The sequence below is a fragment of the Thalassophryne amazonica genome, chromosome 12 (assembly GCF_902500255.1).
Source record: "Thalassophryne amazonica chromosome 12, fThaAma1.1, whole genome shotgun sequence".
Classification (NCBI taxonomy): Eukaryota; Metazoa; Chordata; class Actinopteri; order Batrachoidiformes; family Batrachoididae; genus Thalassophryne; species Thalassophryne amazonica.
Genome location: NC_047114.1, coordinates 1,497,562 through 1,518,679, shown reverse-complemented (window position 1 = coordinate 1,518,679; position 21,118 = coordinate 1,497,562). Strand labels below are relative to the sequence as shown.

Sequence of the window (21,118 nt, the reverse complement as noted above, 5' to 3'; positions counted from 1 at the left end):
CAGGAAACTGTTGGGATTATTTTCCAACTCAGCATCAGTCACAAAACCAGGTGCACACTCCAACCTAGTTCTGTGTTCCCTGTCTTTTATTTCAACAAACCATGATAATTTAAAAGATACGGTGTACAGAATTTTATGCCATCTAGTGGTGAGATTGCAGACTGAATTAAGCTGTCGCTGGTTGTGATTTTGTTTCCCTTCATGTTTTTATTTCTTTGGTGACAGAGATTCATGCTCCCTGTTGTGATCAGCAAAATGTTAGATCCTCCAATTCACAATCACGAAGGTTCGTGAACACGTTAGCCCGCGCCAGCGACCTGTAAGCCCGCACCAGCAGCCCGACCACTGATTCCTCTACTTTTGTCATCAGTCTTCTAACCATGCTGCAAACTGAAGAGTAAGTGTATTCCTTTTGAGTTACTGTATCAACATGGCGGTGCAGCACAGCAGCCTCCGTGAGAAGGTGTGCCCCCATGCAGATATAAAAAGGCTCATTTCAAGCTTATGAAAGCACACTGATTGGTTTTATTTAACAGGCAATTATAGATGACTGCAGAGACGTTTATTCCATTTCTGTGATCAAGCTTCCCTAAATCCTACAAACTGTACCTTTAAATCACGGTGCGATTTCCCATCATGCAGTGGACAGACGCCAACGCACTCCTAATGAAAGTAATTCTTGGCTGCAGCACATTTACATGCCACCGCTGTGTTTTGTCTTACAAATCATTTCATTTTCCTGCATAAGACCTGTGAAGGCTCTCGTGAGTGCCACTCTACTTATGATTGCTCCACTTTGTGAAATTGCTCTGTAAGAAATATTATCCTTTTCAACACCTTTGTCATACTGCAGACATGAAACATACAACGTGGGCCACACTGACGAGGCCATCATGTCCTCATGTGGCTCACTACCATGTAGAAAAGCAGAGCTTTAATTGACAGACTGCAGCTCGTTTCCTCTGCTTCACTTCGCCATGACGGCGGCACACAAACACAGAAGTTCTCACCAATATGGTCGGGGACAGGCGATCCTCTGGGAAGTGACTTTGCAGATGAGCAGACAGTTGCACGGGCAGCGGACATACTTCTTCCCCGCTGGGGCGTTCTTAATGGGCTGCAGAGGGAGACAGAGGCACAGCAGAACAATGGGAGGAGATAACAGCCCATTACTCTCCATGGAGGAGAATTAGGGAGACCTCAGTGAGCAGGGGAGATGATTAGAGCGACAGTGGAAGTGGCTGCACTGTAGTCACAGGTACAGAGCCGACAGCTGACATTACAGCACGAGGACGCCGCTCGCCACCTCACATCACCAGCAGCTTGCTGCTGCTGAAGTGACATATGGGCCGTAATTATAGCAGGAGGAAGAAAAAGAGCTTCAGTTTCCCTGCTACTGGAAAAGCCAGTTGGTGTCGCATCCTGTAGCTGATTAGTGGAGGTTTTCACAGCAAAACAGAAAATGCATCACAGACAAAAGGTAAAAGGCAGAGAAGAAACACAAAAAAGCTTGAGGAATCCTGTCAGTCTGTTAGAGAACCTGTGCACATTTTCTTACGCAGGAATCACTTTTATTAGTGGATCAGTGGGTCCTGCACTGACCCTCCACATTCAGACGTCAAGTCTGAGCAGAAGATGATTTACAGCCTTAAATGCAAAGCTGGTCCCTTAAAGCTACAGTGTGCAGGATTTAGTGCCATCTAGTGGTGACGTTGCAGACTGCATGATGCTGTTTCACTTAACATTTGTTGCTCTTTTGGTGACAGGATTTGTGCTCACTTTCCATCTCTTCATCACATATTTCACAAAACTTAGCGTTCTCAACCTTGTTAGCCTGCACGAGCACACGGCACGTGGAGTATCAGGGAGCAACCACTGATTCCTCTAAGCTTGGGTTTTTTCCAGTCTTCCAGCTGTGCTACAAAATGTGGCAAACGCAGTAAGTCTGTCCCCTTTGGGTTACTGCATCAACACGGTGGCCTCCATGAGACGGCCCCTCCCCTGACGACCCCTGACCAAATGGACGCCACGTTCAAAACGCTCTACAATGGTGTCTCACATTGATATCAACCACACACCACCAACAAGGGTCTCATCATTTTACCATCAGGTCAGGGAACTAAACCTATGACCCGCTGGTCAAAAGCTTGTATCTCTAACCTTGAGGCCACCGCTTCCCAAAGCAACCAACATGAATGAAAACTTATTTCTTCATGATATAACTAATAAAACTAAAACTAGCTGTAAAATAAGAGGTGCAGCCGTTTCTGGTTGTTTGCAGCCTCTCTTAAGCCCCTTTCACACCAGGCCAACATAGAGCTGCATGATGCCGCGTACAGACTACGCTGAGTTTATACAGCCCTACGCGGCAATACGCTGAGGGACATAAAGGGGTGCATGGAATGGACGCAAAAAATTAAGCATGATTCATTTGAGGGTTTTTTTTCCTCACTATGTTAAACATTTTATTTTTTTCCACAGACTTTCAGCATAGAGACACAGTGTTCCACGCAGGTCTGCACAACAATGTGCTACTGTACCACAAGCCTCAACAATGTCCACAAGCCAGGGAAAAAAAAAAAAAAAATCCTTTTAGGTTTTTATTTTAATCAGTACGTACCTGCATTACTCGATTTTATTCATCCCGCTGCACTCTGCTGGCAGTGAAGCTTGATGACAGAAGTAGAGGCGAGCCAGCCAAGCTTCCACGTTCACCAACTCCTCATGGACAGGTTGCCAGTGAGCAGACATGTCCACGTCCACTCAAACAGATTGCGCGCAATTACCGACTGCAGTTCCGCGACGCATTCACCTCCTCAAGTTCTCTCATGATTGTGGCACACTAAATAAAGTCCATTAACTCTTGGAAATAGTGTACAACACGGCACGAAGCTGATGGCACAGCAAAAGCGCCTCCGTGATGAAGCCTCACAGGACATGTTGTGACATGCCCAGCTCGTCCACCATTTGGAAGATTCAGACGGCTTTCGGTGGCTTTTCAGTTATGTGACTTTCCGAGAAATTGTGGATGAGCTGGACATGTCCCAGCATGTCCTGTGAGGCTTCATCACGGAGGCACTTTTGCTGTGCCATCAGCTTCATGCCGATGAATTTCGCTGCAACTCTCTTCACGGCCAAATCTTCTGTCACAGTGGAATGTACCGAAAAAGTGCTGATGTCCACCTCTTCTGCAATTTCTCGGATAGTCACACAACGGTCCCACATCACCAGAGTTCAATTGGAAATGATCCGGTCGTTTCAGCATGTTGATGGCCGCCCGGAGCGCGGCTCGCTCTCCATCGTTGTGCGGACGTCTTTAAACCGGTTGTACCACTCCTTAATCTGTGTGATGCCCAGAGGATCGTCACCAAAAGCAGTCTGAAAAATCCGAATGGTTTCCACCTGGCTGTCGCCCAGTTTCTAGCAAAATTTGATGCAGTTGCGCTGCTCCAGTCATTCCGCCACTTCCTTGCAAAGAAAATCTGACAAGAGACTCCACCCATCCTCACACAAAGGCTGCTTGCAAGCAAATGACGCAACTGACAGGCATGAAAAAAAAAAATCACAACATCTCTTTGTGCAAAGTGCACTGTATAGTTGAAGGATGCACAGAGACACTATCTGCAGCAAGATCATGTTGTAGGTCTTTGGAGCAGGTCTGTAGGTTGACTATGACTGTTCTCACCATCCTTCACTTCAGCTTATCTGAGAAGTTTCTTGGCCTGCCACTTCAGGCCTTAACTAGTACTGTGCCTGTGGTCTTCCATTTCCTCACTATGTTCCTCACAGTGGAAACTGACAGCTGAAATCTCTGAGACAGCTTTTTGTATCCTTCCCCTAAACCAGGGGTAGCCAAGTTCAATCCTCAAGACCCACATTCCTGACACTCTTAGTTGTCTCCCTGCTCCAACACACCTGAATCCAATGAAAGACTCAGCAGACTTTTAATGAGTCTTTCATTGGATTCAGGTGTGTTGGAGCAGGGAGACAACTAAGAGTGTCAGGAATGTGGCTCTCGAGGACCGAACTTGGCCACCCCTGCCCTAAACCATGATGTTGAACAATCTTTGTTTTCAGGTCATTTGAGAGTTGTTTAGAGGCTCCCATGTTGCCACTCATTAGAAGAGATGTAAAGAGGGGAAACATTTCCAAATGGCCACCTTAAATACCCTTTCTCATGATTGGATTCACCTGTGTACGGAGGTCAAGGGTCAATGAGCTTACCAAACCAATTCTGTGTTCCAATAATTAGTGCTAAATGTATTCAAATCAATAAAATGACAAGGGTGCTCAAATTCATGCACCTGCCTAATTTTATTTAAATAATTATTGCACACTTTCTGTAAATCCTATAAACTTCATTTCACTTCTCAAATATCAGTGTGTTCGTCTGCTATATGATATATTTAACTGAAAATTCTGATCCAGACAACCAATGATTTATAAATGAAAACTATGAAAATTATCAGGGGTGCCCAAACTTTTGCATACAACTGTATGTAGCACAATGCAACTCTACGCAGGCCTGGTTTAAAAGGGGCTTTAGACATTGATGTAAAAAACATGCTTGTAGCCTGAGCTTTCATGCGTTGGGGTGACTGACTCAGGTATTACAGGTCGTCTGTTTAATGGAGGGTTGGTGATTAAACTTCTAGCTACTTCTGCCTGTGTGACAAAGTGCTCTTGAGGGAGACACTGAACCCCAAACTGCTCCCAGTGTGCTGCTGACAACTTGTGGCCTCAGTGTGGGTGAATGTGAGCCATTATTTCATGTGCAAGTCATTTGGGCTAACAGGTGACGGGCAACGTAAATCTTCCAGAGTATAACAGAGTTTTACAGTTTCTTGAATCTTCTAAAATCTTGAGTCTTTACAGAATGAAGACTTTAATCATTTCAATACCACAATACAAACAAGTATAAGTACAAACAAGTGCTGCCCCTGGTGGCCACCAGAGCCACACATAGGAAAGGAAACAGACAACCGCCCATTTCAACCGACACATAACTTCAACCACACCTGCTCCTAATTTTTATCATCTATCCATCAAACACCAAACAGTCAAATTTTTTTTTTTAGTAAAGATGATTCAATGCCACCCAAAACTAAATACATTTCATGACCCCAACACATCATAAAAAAAAAAAAGTTTTCACAAGGTTTCCCTCATTGCTTCCATGTCTTACCCGTGATGACATCATCAGTGTGCCCTGGTCTTTCCCAAATTCTGTACCAGGTGACTCCCAATAACTTTTGTTTTGCATGGAGAATCCTTTCTGTTTTTTTAATCATTAATTGTTTTACCAATGCATACAATATTTAAATTTTTAACTCAGCAGGAGTCGCATAAAAATGTCACTTTGACAGCCTGCAGTCCGAGAGCTGCACTAAAGGCAGAACAGATCTGGCACCGTCTGAAACAAAACAGATTTGTCATTTGGGATGAAATCAGGTATTTTATTCAAATATATGGAGGCAGAATTCCTCACAAAACACCCAGGGCATTCTGACACAAGGGTACAGTAATCAAACATTCAAAAACTGTACTCATTTATTTATAACTTGGTTACCTTAGATTTGGCTTGATGATTTGCTGTTGTTGTCTCACACAGTCTAAACAAGTGTTGTGTCAAAACGCAGGGACGTTCTCGACCCTCTTTTCATTCCGGAGTGTGGTCATTCATTTTGAGAGCATCTCTCATTCAGAGCTTCTTGTTTTACAACAGCTGCCATCCAGTTTAATGATGAGTTACTGCCACCTTCTGCGTGGGAGTGTCAATCACAATACCTCATTCAGTATACAGGAGAGGCTTGTCACACATGTAGACAGTGACATCTTGTGGCCATAGATGACAATGCAGTATTTTTTTCCCACTTTGGAATGCAAGTCACAGGACCTCCCAAACTAGAACCAAAAACCCTGACTTATAGTGTTTAAAATAGTCTTTGGCCTTTCCATTTGGTGAGGTGCAAGGTGATGACATTTGTGCACCACTCCACATTGTGCACACTTGATGCCCTCAGATCTCAGAAGCGGAGCAGGTCCTGCGTAGTATGTGGTTCGTAGTTCACGTTAGCTTCAGACTGTGTGACTGATGCTTTGTTCCATTTTGTCATTAAACTCTAATGACGTAACAGAGTCCCGTGTGCTTCAAAGTTATCTTGTTTCTTGTCTGTGAATAAAATATTCCATTCTTTGATTAGTTGTTGGAGATTTATTCCTAAAGCACTTTTTTAATTAAAGTATTCAGTGTCAAGGTGGTTTATTTTTTAAATCTTTAAAATCTCATGACTGACTCGTCTTCTTGCACCCAGACCACCAACTGAAACCTTCATGTTGATATTACCGTACGCACGCGTCTGAGCTCCCTGGGCGTTCCGAGCGAAATTCTCCTTGAAGTGGGAGTGAGCATTTGTGGGATCGCTCATTTCAATAAAATGCCTGATTAACTAAAGCACTCCTTCTGCTGAATCACCTTTAAATTATTTACACATTATTCACTTTGTGTGTTTTTAGCAATCCGCTAGCTTAGCGCAGCTACTAGCTCTTAGCCGGTTTAGCATGGCGGCTTCTCCTGTCTCTCCCGCACTTTTCTGCTCTGGGTGTGAAATGTTTAGTTATTCCTCGGCCACCTTTAGCAGTAATGGTACTTGTAATAAGTGTAGCTTATTCATAGCTTTGGAGGCCAGGCTGGGCGAATTGGAGACTCGGCTCCGCACCGTGGAAAATTCTACAGCTAGCCAGGCCCCTGTAGTCGGTGTGGACCAAGGTAGCTTAGCCGCCGTTAGTTCCTCTCCGGCAGATCCCGAGCAGCCGGGAAAGCAGGCCGACTGGGTGACTGTGAGGAGGAAGCGTAGCCCTAAACAGAAGCCCCTGTACACCACCAACCCGTTCACATCTCTAACCGTTTTTCCCCACTCGACGACACACCCGAGGAACAAACTCTGGTTATTGGCGACTCTGTTTTGAGAAATGTGAAGTTAGCGACACCAGCAACCATTGTCAATTGTCTTCCGGGGGCCAGAGCAGGCGACATTGAAGGAAATTTGAAACTGCTGGCTAAGGCTAAGCGTAAATTTGGTAAGATTGTAATTCACGTCGGCAGTAATGACACCCGGATACGCCAATCGGAGGTCACTAAAATTAACATTGAATCGGTGTGTAACTTTGCAAAAACAATGTCGGACTCTGTAGTTTTCTCTGGGCCCCTCCCCAATCGGACCGGGAGTGACATGTTTAGCCGCATGTTCTCCCTGAATTGCTGGCTGTCTGAGTGGTGTCCAAAAAATGAGGTGGGCTTCATAGATAATTGGCAAAGCTTCTGGGGAAAACCTAGTCTTCTCAGGAGAGACGGCATCATCCCACTTTGGATGGAGCAGCTCTCATTTCTAGAAATCTGGCCAATTTTATTAAACCCTCCAAACCGTGGATGGAGCAGCTCTCATTTCTAGAAATCTGGCCAATTTTATTAAACCCTCCAAACCGTGACTATCCAGGGTTCAATTCAATTCAATTCAATTTTATTTATATAGCGCCAAATCACAACAAACAGTTGCCCCAAGGCGCTTTATATTGTAAGGCAAGGCCATACAATAATTACGTAAAAACCCCAAAGGTCAAAACGACCCCCTGTGAGCAAGCACTTGGCGACAGTGGGAAGGAAAAACTCCCTTTTAACAGGAAGAAACCTCCAGCAGAACCAGGCTCAGGGAGGGGCAGTCTTCTGCTGGGACTGGTTGGGGCTGAGGGAGAGAACCAGGAAAAAGACATGCTGTGGAGGGGAGCAGAGATCGATCACTAATGATTAAATGCAGAGTGGTGCATACAGAGCAAAAAGAGAAAGAAACAGTGCATCATGGGAACCCCCCAGCAGTCTAAATCTATAGCAGCATAACTAAGGGATGGTTCAGGGTCACCTGATCCAGCCCTAACTATAAGCTTTAGCAAAAAGGAAAGTTTTAAGCCTAATCTTAAAAGTAGAGAGGGTGTCTGTCTCCCTGATCCGAATTGGGAGCTGGTTCCACAGGAGAGGAGCCTGAAAGCTGAAGGCTCTGCCTCCCATTCTACTCTTACAAACCCTAGGAACTACAAGTAAGCCTGCAGTCTGAGTGCGAAGCACTCTATTGGGGTGATATGGTACTATGAAGTCCCTAAGATAAGAAGGGACCTGATTATTCAAAACCTTATAAGTAAGAAGAAGAATTTTAAATTCTATTCTAGAATTAACAGGAAGCCAATGAAGAGAGGCCAATATGGGTGAGATATGCTCTCTCCTTCTAGTCCCCGTTAGTACTCTAGCTGCAGCATTTTGAATTAACTGAAGGCTTTTCAGGGAACTTTTAGGACAACCTGATAATAATGAATTACAATAGTCCAGCCTAGAGGAAATAAATGCATGAATTAGTTTTTCAGCATCACTCTGAGACAAGACCTTTCTAATTTTAGAGATATTGCGTAAATGCAAAAAAGCAGTCCTACATATTTGTTTAATATGCGCTTGGGACCAGGAAGCAGAGTTGTAGTCTTACACACCTCTCTGCAGCTTCTCTCCCCCTGCCATCCCCCCAATACCCCATCCCCGTAGAGACGGTGCCTGCTCCCAGACCATAAATAACCAGCAAAAATCTATTTAAGCATAAAAATTCGAAATGAAAAAATAATATAGCACCTTCAACTGCACCACAGACTAAAACAGTTAAATGTGGTCTATTAAACATTAGGTCTCTCTCTTCTAAGTCCCTGTTAGTAAATGATATAATAATTGATAAACATATTGATTTATTCTGCCTAACAGAAACCTGGTTACAGCAGGATGAATATATTAGTTTAAATGAGTCAACACCCCCGAGTCACACTAACTGCCAGAACGCTCGTAGCACGGGCCGAGGCAGAGGATTAGCAGCAATCTTCCACTCCAGCTTAATTAATCAAAAACCCAGACAGAGCTTTAATTCATTTGAAAGCTTGACTCTTAGTCTTGTCCATCCAAATTGGAAGTCCCAAAAACCAGTTTTATTTGTTGTTATCTATCGTCCACCTGGTCGTTACTGTGAGTTTCCACATAGATGCTGAGAATGACAGCCTCAACACTGCATTTAATCTATTATTAGACTCAATTGGCTTCGCTCAAAATGTAAATGAGTCCACCCACCACTTTAACCATACTTTAAATCTTGTTCTGACTTATGGTATGGAAATTGAAGACTTGACACTATTCCCTGAAAACCCCCTTCTGTCTGATCATTTCTTAACATTTACATTTACTCTGATGGACTACCCAGCAGTGGGGAATAAGTTTCATTACAGTAGAAATCTTTCAGAAAGCGCTGTAACTAGGTTTAAGGATATGATTCCTTCTTTATGTTCTCCAATGCCATATACCAACACAGAGCAGAGTAGCTACCTAAACTCTGTGAGTGAGATAGATTATCTCGTCAATAGTTTTACATCCTCATTGAGGACAACTTCAGCTCCTCTGAAAAAGAGAGCCTTAAATCAGAAGTGCCTGACTCCGTGGTATAACTCACAAACTTGCAGCTTAAAGCAGATAACCCGTAAGTTGGAGAGGAAATGGCGTCTCACTAATTTAGAAGATCTTCACTTAGCCCGGAAAAAGAGTCTGTTGCTCTATAAAAAAGCCCTCCGTAAAGCTAAGACATCTTTCTACTCATCACTAATTGAAGAAAATAAGAACCCCAGGTTTCTTTTCAGCACTGTAGCCAGGCTGACAAAGAGTCAGAGCTCTATTGAGCCGAGTATTCCTTTAACTTTAACTAGTAATGACTTCATGACTTTCTTTGCTAATAAAATTTTAACTATTAGAGAAATAATTACTCATAACCATCCCAAAGACATATCGTTATCTTTGGCTGCTTTCAGTGATGCCGGTATTTGGTTAGACTCTTTCTCTCCGATTGTTCTGTCTGAGTTATTTCCATTAGTTACTTCCTCCAAACCATCAACATGTTTATTAGACCCCATTCCTACCAGGCTGCTCAAGGAAGCCCTACCATTATTTAATGCTTCGATCTTAAATATGATCAATCTATCTTTATTAGTTGGCTATGTACCACAGGCTTTTAAGGTGGCAGTAATTAAACCATTACTTAATAAGCCATCACTTGACCCAGCTACCTTAGCTAATTATAGGCCAATCTCCAACCTTCCTTTTCTCTCAAAAATTCTTGAAAGGGTAGTTGTAAAACAGCTAACTGATCATCTGCAGAGGAATGGTCCATTTGAAGAGTTTCAGTCAGGTTTCAGAATTCATCATAGTACAGAAACAGCATTAGTGAAGGTTACAAATGATCTTTTGGCCTCAGACAGTAGACTCATCTCTGTGCTTGTTCTGTTAGACCTCAGTGCAGCTTTTGATACTGTTGACCATAAAATTTTATTACAGAGATTAGAGCATGCCATAGGTATTAAAGGCACTGCGCTGCGGTGGTTTGAATCATATTTATCTAATAGATTACAATTTGTTCATGTAAATGGGGAATCTTCTTCACAGACTAAGGTTAATTATGGAGTTCCACAAGGTTCTGTGCTAGGACCAATTTTATTCACTTTATACATGCTTCCCTTAGGTAGTATTATTAGACAGCATTGCTTAAATTTTCATTGTTACGCAGATGATACCCAGCTTTATCTATCCATGAAGCCAGAGGATACACACCAATTAGCTAAACTGCAGGATTGTCTTACAGACATAAGGACATGGATGACCTCTAATTTCCTGCTTTTAAACTCAGATAAAACTGAAGTTATTGTACTTGGCCCCACAAATCTTAGAAACATGGTGTCTAACCAGATCCTTACTCTGGATGGCATTACCCTGACCTCTAGTAATACTGTGAGAAATCTTGGAGTCATTTTTGATCAGGTAATGTCATTCAATGTGCATATTAAACAAATATGTAGGACTGCTTTTTTGCATTTACGCAATATCTTTAAAATCAGAAAGGTCTTGTCTCAGAGTGATGCTGAAAAACTAATTCATGCATTTATTTCCTCTAGGCTGGACTATTGTAATTCATTATTATCAGGTTGTCCTAAAAGTTCCCTGAAAAGCCTTCAGTTAATTCAAAACGCTGCAGCTAGAGTACTGACGGGGACTAGAAGGAGAGAGCATATCTCACCCATACTGGCCTCTCTTCATTGGCTTCCTGTTAATCCTAGAATAGAATTTAAAATTCTTCTTCTTACTTATAAAGGTTTTGAATAATCAGGTCCCATCTTATCTTAGGGACCTCGTAGTACCATATCACCCCAATAGAGCACTTTGCTCTCAGACTGCAGGCTTACTTGTAGTTCCTAGGGTTTGTAAGAGTAGAATGGGAGGCAGAGCCTTCAGCTTTCAGGCTCCTCTCCTGTGGAACCAGCTCCCAATTCAGATCAGGGAGACAGACACCCTCTCTACTTTTAAGATTAGGCTTAAAACTTTCCTTTTTGCTAAAGCTTATAGTTAGGGCTGGATCAGGTGACCCTGAACCATCCCTTAGTTATGCTGCTATAGACTTAGACTGCTGGGGGTTTCCCATGATGCACTGAGTGTTTCTTTCTCTTTTTGCTCTGTATGCACCACTCTGCATTTAATCATTAGTGATTGATCTCTGCTCTCTTCCACAGCACAGTCTTTTTCCTGGTTCTCTCCCTCAGCCCCAAACAGTCCCAGCAGAAGACTGCCCCTCCCTGAGCCTGGTTCTGATGGAGGTTTCTTCCTGTTAAAAGGGAGTTTTTCCTTCCCACTGTCGCCAAGTGCTTGCTCACAGGGGGTCGTTTTGACAGTTGGGGTTTTTCTGTAATTATTGTATGGCTTAGCCTTATAATATAAAGCGCCTTGGGCAACTGTTTGTTGTGATTTGGCGCTATATAAATAAAATTGATTTGATAACTGAAAAGTTATCTTTGATAAAGATAAAACAATAAACCACCCAAAAATGTATCGGACGTTACAGATAACCGATAAATTCCAATATTGTCTCTGGTACATTTACAACTACTAATAAAACGAATTTAAGTTTTAATGCCACAATAGCTTCTAGTAATATTAAAAGTAACAACAGACCCAAACGAGACCACACTTTCGTCTTTGAACATTCTGCCCCTGGTGGAAGCACTTGTTCACTACAGAGCTCCCAGTAGAGGCACTCTGAGAGCAGCCATAAAGCCAACTCTCTATCAGTCACATGCTCCGGTCAGGCGGAGGTCTTGAAAAATAAAGTCATGCTGACTTATGGTTTTGATTTATAAATAACATTAATACCGATAGAATAACTCCATTAATGTCAATTCTGTCATTTGTACAAAGTTAAAATATAGCATATATCTTTTAATGTTGAATAATGCACTAATTCTGAGGTTTTGTACCAAACACAGACAGATCGCAAAGGATTCTGGGTAAAAGTGCCTCTGCTAAACACTGATTGGTTCAGTCATTCATTATGTAAACCAACACGTTAATGTGATGTCTGTCATGTGTTGGTGTTTACAGATAAAGGTGCTTTTTTAAAATATTCTACTTTTTTATTTGTAAAAACAGGCATTTTTACGGAGCCTTGGAAGTGTCATCACAAAATGTTTTGCATGTGGAGAGAATGTGCTCACGTTTTATGATGTTGTAAAATGTGCTTTACACTGTGCGAGCTGATTTTTCATGCAGGAATTTTTTGGACCGAGTTTCAGGTTAATCGCGAGTCCTGCATCGTGTAGTGTACATGGAGTAACAAGCTGCGTTTAACATCTCAGGACCACCTCCTGATCGCCAATCGTATGGTCCAATGAAAATCAAACCTGTTTGATATTACTGTGGTCGGCCGTCGTGAGGGTATCCTGCTGCTGAAGAGCTACAAGCATCTAACCGCTTGCACTGTGCCTGTGCAAACACCGCAGAGCTGTCTTGTAATGTGTTTTTTTTTTTTTTTGCTGTTTTGTTTTGTTTTTAAACTTCATTTGTACAAGCCATTTGCAAAGCCAAAAAGTTGATTTGGTGCCCAGACGCTTAGTACTCAGGGCGAATACTGCCATGAACACTACTGGCCAGTAGATGGCAGTAGAGGCCTTGAAAACAAAATTCCAGATAATCTGTGTCTGCTACATTTAAAATGCGTGGAATTTTACAAACGCAAATACAACAACGTCTATAAACCCAGAGAATATATGCACTAGAGTTTAATACTGTTGTCCGTGGAGCCTGAACAGAGTGTCTGAAATGCATTTGTCCTGTCGTGATTGTACTGAGATTACATCATCCTACCCATAATGCACTGCTGGAATGGCATGTGCTCACAAAACCTTAAAAATTAGCACATTACTTTAAAACTAAAACATTTATCTGATATTTTCACTTTATAAAACTTCAGACATGACAGTAATTTTAAATAACTTGTCCAAAATTAGTTTGGTTAAAATTTGAACCATAAATTATAAATGACTTAGGTGATATTGCCAGCATATCTATAGGTGTTAATGGAAATGATTTTTTTTTTTTTTTGGCCTTTTCTCCTTTGTCTACAGAGGATAGAGACGCTTTTCATAGAAGCAGCTCTCTTCTGTCAACAGAGGGTATAACTGTCCATCTTTTACAAAACTTTTAACAGGCGGGTGCTGAACTGAATTTAAATTTAAAAAATGCTTGTCGCTGTTCAGCTTTGTTTATCTGTCTAAAATTTACCGGACAAAAATTAATCTTAAGATAATTGGTTAAAGTTATCTAAAAAGATAATCCAATAATGAAAACATTATCTTCGATAATTATCTGTTATCGGATTATCGGAAGTGTGCCCACCACTCTGTATATATATATATATATATATATATATATATATATATATATAAATACTGCTTTTGTCATTTGTTCCCATTTGTATAAAAAAGATATTTTCAAGATCCCGCTAGACAGCGCCTAAACGCACGTGTGATGACATCATAACTCTATCCGATTAGGGAGACAACGTTTCTTTCAAGAACAAGAACTGTCAAAAAACTTTTTTGTGTGTGGTTGGAGTTGTGTGGCTATAGGAACCGTTGTTTGAATCCTTGAATAACGATGTCAGTCACACAAAGAAATCAAATAATAGTGAAAACATGCTCGGTGCAGCGTCATAACGCATCAATCAGTCGCTCCGTGAGGCATCATAACATCAAGCCTGGTTCACATGGCAAGATAATTAGGCCGATATCGGACCCGAGCTTCCTCTTCCGACAATCTTAAGTACGCCCCGACAATCGTGATGACACTAAATATAATCTTATCAGATATTCTTGCCATGTGTGGTGTGTTAAGAAGGACGTGAGGAGCTAAATGTGACATGCAGCCAATCAGAAAGCGAGGTGTCTGACCTGGGAATGTTCGTGTGTGAAATCTGTTTGTGTGTGTTGTTTTTACCGTGTGGCTGACACACACACTGTACAACTAAACCTGTCAGATCTATGATTTGTTTTTATCTCCATGTGTGGGGTCTCTCAGGTTTTGGAAACCTACAGATAAAATCCTGCAGTCGACAACACTGTGATATAACCGGTCGCCAGTAGATGGCAGTGTTCTATGCATTTTGACACCGGTTATATCACACAGCCTGAATCACAATTTAACAGACTGTTCGGCTTTTGGAGAAGCAACCTGAGCTTCTTCTGGCATTTTTACATAAAACAAACAGTAACAACATCTATAAACCCAGAGAATATATTCACGAGAGTTTTAGGCACAATATACAAAGAGTTTAATGCTGTTCTCCATGTGGAGCCTGATCAGAGCGTGTCAAATGCATTTCGTCTGTCATGAACTTTTACCCATAATGCACTGGGCAGAGCATGTCCACACTAAAACCTTCAAAATTAGTGCAGTACTTTAAAGCTAAAACATATATCTGATATTTTCACTTCATAAAACTTGAGATTGATGTTAATTTAAATAACTTGTCCGAAATTAGTTTGGTTACAATTTTAACCATAAGTTAAAACTGTATGCCTCTGGATGACTTGGGTGATATTGCCAGTGTGTCAGTATGGGGTCAAAACAAATGTTTTTGTTTTTTCTTTTCTTTTCTTTGACCAGTTTTCCTTTGCCTGCAGAGGATAGAGTGGTTCCTTCTAGAACCAGCTCTTCTCTGTTTGTAGAGGACAGAACTGTACATCTACTACAAAAAGGTACATCTGCAAAAATGTTAGTGGTCTAAAAATTAGCGTACTAAAACTTATCGGAAGATATTGGGTTCGATGATGGTTTTCAAAGTTACCTGAAAAGCTAATCTGACAATGAAAACATATTTGATAATTAGCGGTTAGCAGTTTAGCGGAACTCTGCCCACCACTGATTATAAGCCTGATGGGCCGGCAAGCTAACAAGAACCCCAGCTACGTCAGTAATACTTTGTCAACAACACTGATGAAAAATACGTCCAAATAAGCATCAATCTGGATGCGGATACTCGTTTAAGTGCATCCAGAGTCCTTTGATTTGAGTATTCACTCACACAAACAATCTCATATGTTGTAACTGTTAATTTAATAGTGATGTGACAGTGCACTCATGGTCAGCTGACTGCAGTGTGAAGTTCAAATCTCCTGCTGCTGTCCATCAGCAGTCAGTTTTCAATAAGATGTGTCAGAATCTGACATCTACACTCAACAAAAATATAAACTCAACACTTTTGGTTTTGCTCCCATTTTGTATGAGATAAACTCAAAGATCTAAAACTTTTTCCACATACACAATATCACCATTTCCCTCAAATATTGTTCACAAACCAGTCTAAATCTGTGATAGTGAGCACTTCTCCTTTGCTGAGATAATCCATCCCACCTCACAGGTGTGCCATATCAAGATGCTGATTAGACACCATGATTAGTGCACAGCAGTGGCGGCTGGTGAAAAACAGTCTTGGTGGGGCTGCTGTTCCAATAGATTCCCTTGCCTTGTCCAGTACAGGCATTCAAGTGAACAGTTGGAAAATGACTACAATTCCACAATAATCATTTCATGTCCTTCTCAAAATCAGCAGTTTTACAGATAAAGTTAACCATTTACAGCTATATTAGGCCCCATTTCTACTTTGGAAAGGAACAGTATCAAATACAACACTCAAGTTCTTGAGCAAAGAACATTTCACGATTTGACACCAATTACACACATAGTACACCAAACTGTACTGAACTGACATTATCTACAGACAAACAGATCCTGGGGTTCACAGTGACACCGACCTTAACAAAATAGAAAATATCACCAAATTTACACTTTCAAATATGGAAAAATTCTTCAATTGACAAAAGAACATTATGTACAAACTACAATGTTCACACCACCTTCAGAGAGAGAGAGAGAGAGAGAAAATGTTTGTGTGTGTGTGAGAGAGAAAATTAAGGTAATATTTTGCATGAAGATTACTGAGTGGAATGGAGGCAAACTAAAGAAGCTTGAAAAACTTAAATTAAATAACACCAAAACCTTTAAATTAAATTGGTTAAAATTAATTAGCAGTGTAGAGGACAAAGCAAATGAAGTTTACAAAACCACTTCATTAAATGCGTTGCTAAACTTGGGTTTGTCTGACTATAAGTGTCTTGTGTGAACTCAGTGGCTGAGTTAGAATTTCTTTAAAAAACATGCAAATTGCTATTTTAGGCTTTTGTTTTGTTTTTAAACTGAGCAAATAATTTGTTTTAGAGTGTGGAATACGCCAAAGAATATTTCACTTCTGTGAACTGATCCTCATAACGTGTAAAGTGAAATCAAAATACCAGCATGGCTGCAGCTTTGAACACTGTTACAAACAGCCCCGGCCTCCCCTATTACCATTCTAACTGGTCCGCTGTCCCAATAAAGATCACAGCTTTGACCCCCTAAAACAAACAAAAAAAACATCACTCATTCGTTTTATCTTAAATTTTCATCCTCGTTTCCACACCAGGAGCAACATTGGGGAATAAATCCGAGCAGCTCGTCACCTGAGCTGAAGTGGATCCAGAGGAGTCAGAGGTGGATGCGCTTCTTTCCACCCCACAGTAAAGAGCACAGATCAGCAGCCTCTGTGACGTGTGCGCGCTGACAGTGTGAATGAAGCCTGACACGGTTTATAACGAGTCAGACAAACGTCTCTCCTCCAACCGGGATGTGCAACTGTCATTAAACCACAAGAAAGATCTGATGTGCGCACCTCCATGCGCCTCCAAAAGGATCCCCGCCAAACTTTGGTGTCATTGATTTGATTAGTTTTGTCCCGTTTTAAACTTCTGAAGAGTTCTTCAACTTACTCCAGCAAAACACACAGAGACAAAATCAAAATAAATAAATATAACCCAAACGTCACCATCATCTCTTCCTGACTGACAGCAGCAGCAGCGTCACGTGTATCACTGACTGTAATCTAACGTTCCCGCATTTTTGTAGCAAGGGCTAAAATTACGGCGCCCCAAAGCCATTAATTTTGGCAATGTTGATTTGCCAAATATTTATTAATTTTCCCTAGCAACTACATACAATTGGTTATTTCGCTGCACTTCAAGGGTACTTTGAATGAGTGCCCAAGACGAGGAATGATACGTTCTCTGCTTCTGTCGGTGGAAATGCACTGTTGAATGAGAGTCAGTTGGAGGAAGTGTTGTTTTAATCATTCATATTACATGTAGGCACATACTATTAAGTAAAACTGACATGGATAATACTTTTTAAATATATATATTGACTTTTCCCCTCCACATCTATAGGAGGGCAGCGCCCGAGCGCCCCCTATGGGCCAGCTGCCACTGGACTGCACAGGTGTGCCTTAGACTGCCCACAATAAAAGGCCACTCTGAAAGGTGCAGTTTTGTTTTATTGGGGGGGGATACCAGTCAGTATCTGGTGTGACCACCATTTGCCTCATGCAGTGCAACACATCTCCTTCACATAGAGTTGATCAGGTTGTCAATTGTGGCCTGTGGAATGTTGGTCCACTCCTCTTCAATGGCTGTGCGAAGTTGCTGGATATTGGCAGGAACTGGTACACGCTGTCGTATACGCCGGTCCAGAGCATCCCAAACATGCTCAATGGGTGACATGTCCGGTGAGTATGCCGGCCATGCAAGAACTGGGACATTTTCAGCTTCCAAGAATTGTGTACAGATCCTTGCAACATGGGGCCGTGCATTATCCTGCTGCAACATGAGGTGATGTTCTTGGATGTATGGCACAACAATGGGCCTCAGGATCTCATCACGGTATCTCTGTGCATTCAAAATGCCATCAATAAAATGCACCTGTGTTCTTCGTCCATAACAGACGCCTGCCCATACCATAACCCCACCACCAACATGGGCCACTCGATCCACAACACTGACATCAGAAAACCGCTCACCCACATGACGCCACACACGCTGTCTGCCATCTGCCCTGGACAGTGTGAACGGGGATTCATCCGTGAAGAGAACACCTCTCCAACGTGCCAAACGCCAGCGAATGTGAGCATGTGCCCACTCAAGTCGGTTACGATGACGAACTGGAGTCAGGTCGAGACCCCGATGAGGACGACGAGCATGCAGATGAGCTTCCCTGAGACGGTTTCTGACAGTTTGTGCAGAAATTCTTTGGTTATGCAAACCGATTGTTTCAGCAGCTGTCCGAGTGGCTGGTCTCAGACGATCTTGGAGGTGAACATGCTAGATGTGGAGGTCCTGGGCTGGTGTGGTTACACGTGGTCTGCGGTTGTGAGGCTGGTTGGATGTACTGCCAAATTCTCTGAAACGCCTTTGGAGACGGCTTATGGTAGAGAAATGAACATTCAATACACGAGCAACAACTCTGGTTGACATTCCTGCTGTCAGCATGCCAATTGCACACTCCCTCAAATCTTGCGACATCTGTGGCATTGTGCTGTGTGATAAAACTGCACCTTTCAGAGTGGCCTTTTATTGTGGGCAGTCTAAGGCACACCTGTGCACTAATCATGGTGTCTAATCAGCATCTTGATATGGCACACCTGTGAGGTGGGATGGATTATCTCAGAAAAGGAGAAGTGCTCACTATCACAGATTTAGACTGGTTTGTGAACAATATTTGAGGGAAATGGTGATATTGTGTATGTGGAAAAAGTTTTAGATCTTTGAGTTCATCTCATACAAAATGGGAGCAAAACCAAAAGTGTTGCGTTTATATTTTTGTTGAGTGTATGAACAGATTTCGACTAGTAAAAAACAAAACTAAATGGAAAAGTTGGACATTAGTGTGTGTGTGGGGGGGGGGGCTGCAATGCTCTCTTATTCAGAACATTAAAAACTACTCAGTAACTCCTTTCACAGCAGAATCAGTGCTGACAAAGCCAACATGTCATTAAAAAAAAACCCCCACAAAACTCTGATTCTTAACATATTTGAGTGATGGTTTATGGGACTGACATGAGGGTTACTAACTAGCGCCCTGCGGGCCACATAACCCCCAGTCTCCCTGACGTGCGTTACCAGAGTGTCTGGACTTCAGCTCTGAAGGAAGAAAAAAAAAAAAAAAAAAAATGTGTCAGTGATAACTGGATGGATTCTGAATTTAAATATGCACATAAAATTTTGCTACATTATTTGCATCCATGTGGTTCGTGGAGTGGAAACTGAGTGATTCTCTGTTTGTATCCTCTGCTGTTGGTCCCCTCCCCGTGCATGTCTTTTTGTCTTGTCAGTGTCAGGCTGGGCGTGGCTGACCTGCTTGCCACTTGCACCTGCAATCAATCATCTACTCTTGTCTAGTGCAGTTTAAAGACCGGCTCATTCCTCCACTCCTTGCCAGTTCATTGACTTACCTCCTGTGCCACCTGTTTTGCCCACGCTGAGCCTTCACACCTGCTGACACTCTGCTCACACCTGATACACGTTGTACTGTTTGGACAGATCCCTAACTCTTTGACTCCGACTCGCTTCTCTTTTGGTAAATAAAATCACTTATTTCACGGAGTTAATGTGCGGCTGTCTGCATTTTGGGACCAATTTATAAGTCTGGCTCACAGATCCCAGTCTTCTGGCATTCTTTCATGTGAAAAATACTTGTGTATTATTGTGTGAAAAGCAGTTTTTTTATTCTTTTTGTTTTTAAACCACAAATCCTGCCAGGACTGTGGCAGGATTATATAACTAATGAGCACATCACTTAACTTGAGCTTTTGCATTTCTGAGCACCTCACATTTTTCAGCACAACACACCTCATGATTTGTATCACCAGGCCTGAAACAGATTCTAGAGGGAAACACTGCAGATGTTAAAATCCCATCTTAAAATGTGTAGTGCAAAAAATCTATTCAACTCATAACGATATGAAAAGTGCAGAAATGTTTCAATCTGAGTAGTTGAAATGGGACAAGGTTCAGAGGTTTTGATGATTTAAATGATGAATCAGAAATGACAGTAATTCACGTGCTCGTATGTTTTGCATTTCGTTCATAGCGATCTCTGAATGTGAGCCGACGCGTCTGTATGACACGACTTCCATCTGTAACGCAAAGACACAACTCTGCTCGAGCAGATGAATCTGTGCGTCGGTGAGACCTCGTCTGTTTTCCAAAGGTGGCCAACAGTCCACAGAAATCCATCCTGGACAGATTTCACTTACATATGTTTCTTCCATCTGTAAATTCAATCTATTGCATATTATACATCTGGACGTGTTTCTCCTTCCGTCTGCACACCGACGTGCGTCCCTGTGACGGCACCTTTCACACATTCTACCAACCGGTGAACCTCACACGGGCACTCGCAGTAGCTTCTCTAAACATCCACGTCTACTTATTTGTTGTTGTTAATTAAACTAAAAGAGCATGTTAACACGGACGTTCAGCGACAGACGTTGGGTTGCCGCCTCCTTTCAGAACCTACCGTAGCTTCGTTGCAGACGCCACACTTGACCACATGTTGGTGGATCTTGCCCTCCACGGAGATGAGGCTCTGACACACCCTGCAGCTGATCACGGGGGCGCTGCCGCTCTCCGGGGAGGTGAGAGGGGAGTACGGCGGCGGGTCCTCCCCTAACAGCACTGAGGGCTGGGTGGGGCTGGGGAATGGAGGAAAGCCTGCGCACACAGACGACAAAAGCTGCTCAAATGGAGGAAAGACGCCAAACGGCAGTTTAAATTTTGGAGTACAAAACTCAAAGGGCACACG

The 21,118-nt window shown here is 42.2% G+C and overlaps 1 protein-coding gene across 1 annotated transcript in view; it reads right to left on the bottom strand.

Annotated features, from left to right (window-relative positions):
• pip4p1a (phosphatidylinositol-4,5-bisphosphate 4-phosphatase 1a) overlaps positions 1 to 21,118 on the bottom strand; it is a 76,625-nt gene that overhangs the window by 50,371 nt on the left and 5,136 nt on the right. The window contains exons 2-3 of the mRNA XM_034183616.1: positions 20,834 to 21,027; positions 1,011 to 1,117 (exon numbers count right to left, since the gene is read on the bottom strand). Of these exons, the coding sequence (XP_034039507.1) occupies positions 1,011 to 1,117; positions 20,834 to 21,027 (301 nt within the window). The remainder of the gene's footprint in view (positions 1 to 1,010; positions 1,118 to 20,833; positions 21,028 to 21,118) is intronic.